The sequence below is a fragment of the Brachyhypopomus gauderio genome, chromosome 16 (genome assembly GCF_052324685.1).
Source record: "Brachyhypopomus gauderio isolate BG-103 chromosome 16, BGAUD_0.2, whole genome shotgun sequence".
Taxonomy (NCBI): Eukaryota; Metazoa; Chordata; class Actinopteri; order Gymnotiformes; family Hypopomidae; genus Brachyhypopomus; species Brachyhypopomus gauderio.
Genome location: NC_135226.1, coordinates 21,199,066 through 21,205,065, shown reverse-complemented (window position 1 = coordinate 21,205,065; position 6,000 = coordinate 21,199,066). Strand labels below are relative to the sequence as shown.

General features: G+C 45.6%; 1 protein-coding gene across 1 annotated transcript; it reads left to right on the top strand.

The window, feature by feature from the left end:
• The first annotated feature begins 2,858 nt into the window (after positions 1-2,858).
• On the top strand, positions 2,859-3,830 carry LOC143477429 (odorant receptor 131-2-like). The gene has a single exon (XM_076975996.1). The coding sequence runs from the start codon at positions 2,859-2,861 to the stop codon at positions 3,828-3,830; it is 972 nt and encodes a 323-aa protein (XP_076832111.1).
• The last annotated feature ends 2,170 nt before the right edge of the window (positions 3,831-6,000 follow it).

Sequence of the window (6,000 nt, the reverse complement as noted above, 5' to 3'; positions counted from 1 at the left end):
CTTGGTGAACACTATAGGGAGGAGCAACCTGTAGTACAAGATTCGGGCAGACGGAATGAATATACAGATGAGCATTGGCTTGGCTCTCAGTTGGCTTTCAAAAGCCACTGCGAGCTTCTGGTACCTCGAGTGAGGCAGAGCCATCACAGAGAGAGCAACCGAGAGGCAGTTGTGTCTGTATGTTCTTCCAGGCTCAACCAGGACCTGGTGGAGAAGACCATGCCCCCTGTACAGAGCCCCGCTGCCTCAACGCCCCAAGAGGCAATCAGCGGGATAACCAGGCTCACTGATGATGTCTCCCCTGCTACAGACCTCCCTCCACTGATCCCACCTGCCTCACCTCTGGATTTTTTTTGGTGGCGGGTGGTGCTCGATTGCCAGAGGCCCAGGAGTGGTCTACACGAGTGTCAGAGGCCCAGGAGTGGTCTACGTCTGATCCCGCGACCAGAAAGAATCACTGTTTCCGCGACCCAGATTGGGTCACCTCCTATTCCCGCTACCCAGATGGGGTCACTCACGTCTCCTACGGCCCTGAGTGGGTCATCACTGGCGTCTCCTCGCTGGCCCCAACGCACCCGAGCACCTCTTCAGCTGTAGCATCTCCCGACGCCTCCTGAGCTGCAGCACCTCCCCTGAGTGTCTCCTCTGCCGCTACGTTCCCTGGAGCCTCCTTGTCCACTCCTGCCTCCACGTCCCAGAGGGGGTCAGTCATAGCTTCTAACCCCGTGACCCAGAAGGAGTTACCAGCCATGCCTGCCCCAACAACCCGGAAGAGGTCACCGACTGTCCCAGTCCTCTCTGCACGTTAGCCGGCTTCTCCCGTCCCTGCTGCCCATTAGCAGTTTCCTACCTCTCGCCAGCTGGCTCCCCCAGACCCCACGAACCGTCAGCGGGTCCCTCCAGTCCCCGCAACCCGTCTGCGGCTCCCACCGGTTCCCACAGAGGCTGATTATATGTTTGTTCCCCATTATGGTTGTTCTTTCCCTGTGCCCATGTTTTCTTTTGTCCCCTGTTCTATCCCTGGTTTTCTGTTGGTCCCTGTTCCTGTTATGTCGGTCCGTGTCGGTGTGCCTGTTCCTGTGTTAGTGTCCGGTGGAGTTATTTCTGTTCCTGTCTGCGTGTCTGTCCCCAAGGTTGTGGCCCACTTTGTTCCCATCTCAGTGTCAGTCTTCCGGCACATTCTTACCTCTGTATTTACATCAGCCCCATTCCCTGGCCCCACTCCCATGTCTGCCCCGGGTCCTGTCCTGTCTAGCCCTGCTCCCATGCATCGCCCTGGTCTTGTCCGGTCTCCCCTAGTCTCTTGTCCTGTTGGTAGTGTTGTGTCCCCGCCTGTCTCTTTGCCCGTCTCCATGTCTCTTCCCTCTGCCATGCCCCGGGTCCCACGCCCTGTTTCTTGATCTTGATTCCTGGCCCTGTCCCTGCAGTTTCTCCCAGTCCTGTCCCTCTGGCCTGTTCTGTTATGTCTTGTCCCGTGTCCACTGTCCCTGTGCCTTGTCATGCCCCATGGTTCCCTGTCTTGTCCTAGTGCCTTGTTTCCTTTGGTCTGTCTTCTGTCTTGTCGGTCCTTGCGTCCCCTGGAGTGGCACGCTCAGAGGGGGGTACTGTCACGTAGGGCTCCGCCCTCCTCTTCTAGCTGTCACTCCGGTCGTCTGTTCCATGTGCCTGTGTCTCTGTCACACCCCTCTCGTCAGTGTTCCCACCCGTGTCTAATTAGTCCCTGTTAATTCTGTATATTTATAGTCCCTGTGTTTTCCTAGTCTGGTGTCAGTCATTGTACATTCCTGTATTATCCTGTGCTCGGTGTTGTAAGTACTCTCAAGTTTATCTGCCCTGTCGGTCTGTGTTCTTTAGCCTTCGTTTTCAGTATCCTAGTTGTTTAGTATGTTATGTGTTTAAAGCGTGTTTTGTTTTGTATCGTTGGGTGTCTTAGTCTCTTGTTGTACTTTGCGTTCAGTTATGTCTCCCTGTGTTTCGTGTTCTGACTCCTTATCGGATTTGACCAATGCTTTCTCGTTTGACCCTGATTTCGGAATTCCCTTTATTAAATCTCGCTCTCCTCAGCGTCCGCCCCTTCACTCTGCAATGCATAAAGCGTTATATTTGGTTTCACACATTGAGTTTTCTGCGTACTTTCCGTTTGTGTTTTTTCCCCACTGTCTGCTGTGGTTTTTTTCCCATCAGTCTTGCTTGTCAGCAAGTTTTATTATTTTGTTCTTTTCGTGTGAGCCGGCACTTGGGTTTACTTCAATGACTGGGGAACTGTAAGGTCAGTGGTGTAATGGAGTGAGTAGAGGACAGACACAAACGCTGAGAAGAGCTTCATTGTGAGACTTTTTTTATGGACAAATCCAAAAGAGTAGTTGTTAAGATGGTCCATGGTCATATAATTAGAACCGACATAACATAACCAACACTTTATTATTAGCCGAGTATTAGCTGACATGCTACACAAAGAATAAACCGAAGGGATGGAGTTACTGAACACTAGGCAGAGAAGACCAGGAAGTAAACAGAAGCCTTGACAGGATGGAGGCGGAGCCATATGTGACAGACAGACTGGGGGCGGAGACAGACGTCACAGAAAGTCATTAGATGAGTGATCTCACGTTAGTATATTCTGCCGCAGTATTGCTGCTGTGCTATTTTTTGGCTGAAATGAAAGCTCCACCTTTCTACTATAGACTCCACCTTGTTTACTCAAGACTCATTAAGAACAATATAAATACCTGCATGAGAAATATGATCTTGAACTGCAAATTAGTTTTTTTTTTACAGTTGGAGTGTTCAATGTTACATCGTCATTATTTATTTTTACAGAAGGTGTATTTTGCTTCTCCGTTATATGCTTTTCAGAAATGCAAGCTACAGTGGTGAGCAACAGCAGTGTGAGCAATAATATCTTGGCAATTATTTCAAGATCGAATACAGAGAAGGTCATGTTGGTTCAAATACTTGTTGGGATTTTTCTGTATGTGAACTGTCTGATGATGCTCACCTTTCTGAACAAGCGGGTGTTCAGGGAAGACACTCGCTACATTTTATTTGCACAAACTCTTTTTTCTGACTCTGCTTTCATGGCGTTATCGGACTTGGTCTTGATGGGGAGCTATTACAAATACCCTATACACATGATTCCTTGCATTATCATGTGTACAATTTTAAACGTTCTGTCTGTGTGCACTCCGCTGACTCTGGTGGCAATGTGTCTGGAGCGCTACGTTGCTATATGCATGCCTTTAAGACACGCTGACATCTCCACCAGCAGAACCAGAGTCCTCGGACTCATTATAATATGGGGCATCAGTTCCATAATTCCACTGTTTACTTTAATAGCCTATCTGTCTGTGGTGCCTTCTGGTGCTCTGTTATCCAGCGCTGTTTGTGGTGTTGAGTTACTGTTAGAGAAAGACTGGCAGGCGCAAGCTCGCGCTATAATCTTCCTGCTCCTTTTTCTCTTCATGATCATCATCATCGCCTTTACCTACATTAGGATAATGACGGCAGCCAGAGCGGCATCATCAGAGAATAAGAAACTGACCAGCAAGGGTCTCAGAACTGTGGTCCTGCATGGTGTCCAGCTGCTTCTGTGTGTGATGCAGTTTTTAAACCCATATGTGGAGATGATTTTTTGGAAGGTTGATGTACTGGTGTTTATAAATATAAAATATTTTAATTTTATTACGTTCATTATTGCACCACGTTGTCTTAGTCCTTTAATTTATGGTCTCAGAGATGACAAGTTTTTCCTTGTTTTACGACATTATGCTCTGTGTGGTTTAGATCTTTTTTCTACTGCGTGCAGTAAATGGAGAGTAAGACCTGGCTAAGCTTCCAAAAATATTCTTCATGAACAGTTCAAACCTAATGTGAACTACTAAATCAATGTGTACTGTGTGAGAGGAGTCTGCATCATGTTAGGAATGCATGCCTGAAACATTTGTCTCAGAAATCATGTGGTTGGTGGTTGGAGGCATCCAATTCTCAGTAAACATGAATAGATAAAGCAAGATGGTCCATATCTTGGCAATTTTTTTATGTTATTAGGTTATTAATGTATGTGGTGTACTGTCCATATAGTATATTTATATGTCCCCCCACCTATACGTTGATTTACATAGTTTTTGTTGTTTTATTGTACATTTGTAAATTGTATCAATTACTTTAACCTATCAGGGGTGTTTTTCCACTCCAGCTAGTCATATTGTCAACCTCCATTCAAACTAGTTACAGTGAACATGGTCGTGTGAGTTAAATGCTCAGCATTGTGCATACATTTAGGTGAAAGACACTTCTCAGGTCTGAACTCAAATGACTAACATTTAACACATACGTATAGTCAATGTGCTTGTGATAAAAGACTAACGTATCACAGGGCTCTCAAGTTTTGGATTCATGTCAGAGTGTGAGAGTTGTTGACGGGGAGGGGGGGGGGTGGCGAACGTTAATTGTTGAGCGGGGGGGGGGGGGGGGGGGGGTTTGTATATCGCGATCGATCGCCAGTGGAGTGCGACGTAGATATGGATCGGAGGTAAGTAAACTAGATTTTTTTTCTCGCCGTGTGAAATCGGAAGTGTGGCGTGTGAGCGTGTGAAGATGGTCAAATGCGTGTGTCACACGCTCAATGCGTGGGACTTGACAGCCCTGCGTATCATCTGGGGGAACCAGGTCTTATTTCTTGTCTATAGAAACAGTATATATTGAGCATGAAGATATTTATGTGCTGAGAATAACTTGCGTTGTATGGGTGTGAACTCTCACCGTTGTTAATCCATGTCCACCAATCACATCCTTACATTACGAGACTGAAGGTTCTGGTAAGGAACACAATCTGTGGTGATTTCACCTGGATGCAGATAGTGAAGCAAAGGTCAAATCTGGTACATTGTCATGAACAGAGTAAAACACAGATAAGAGCATCATCCGCGTGTGACACGTGACCAGCCATGGAAGAGAAGTTACACAAACGTGAACAGACTTTTCTTATCGTTTGTGAATACTCACTACAAATGGAATGAGACTTGATCTCTACAACCACCACTGCTGTGCTGTCCTGTCTTAGATATTGTTTTAGCATTCATCTGAAATTTCATGGCCAACGACCGAATCACACGCATCACCTCAGGCCTGTATCACTTATCTTCTTATGGTTTAGTTGAGAGATCCATTCATGCTGTTATTGAACTTGTAAAGATGATCACTGGTGAAACATGAGACAATACAATACGAATCATTGCTCAGCTACAGAATAACTCTACTAGAATTTCCTCTAGTAAAACCAAGGTGTTACAGTGGTAAAAATAAATAAATAAAACACGTACGTGAAGAAATACATTTATTACCAAAATGAAAATGAGGAACAAGAAATACAAGAAAGGGCAGAAGGAACCAGCTGTGGTCAGCAGATCCACAGGCTGCCTGGTGTCTCAGCGTCTACTCAGACCTCCACACTGCTCGTCCTGTGTCTGTGTTCACTCTCTGGCCAGTTCCCTGTGCCCTAGCTCCCTCCTCAGCGTCTGTCCAGATCCCTGGATCATCTGTCCATCTGAGCAGCTCCCAGCACTGGCATTGCTGTTCCTGCAGTGCTATGATCTAGTATGTTTCCATCTACTCCTGGGTTTACTTCATCTCTCATTCAGTTTTGTCTTTGCAACTGTTACTATGTTAGTTCCTTTATCGGTAATACACAGTTGATGTAAATTCTCTAACTAAGGGATCTACTACTGGCTAAGGGATCAAGCATTTAACATTAAATATCCCAGAATGCTGAATTTTAATTTAATTTACTTTTTTTATTCAACACTGGCTTATTCCTTTAAATATATAACATACAGTGCCAAGAACATCATTAGTTAATAATAGAATCTGTCACAATACTGTTATGCTATTTTTTACAGAACTACACTGCCATAGGCTCCACCTATGAACTGTAGACTCTGTCTTATTACCCCAAGGCTCATTAAGAACAATATAAATACCTGAGAGAAGAATGATCAACTG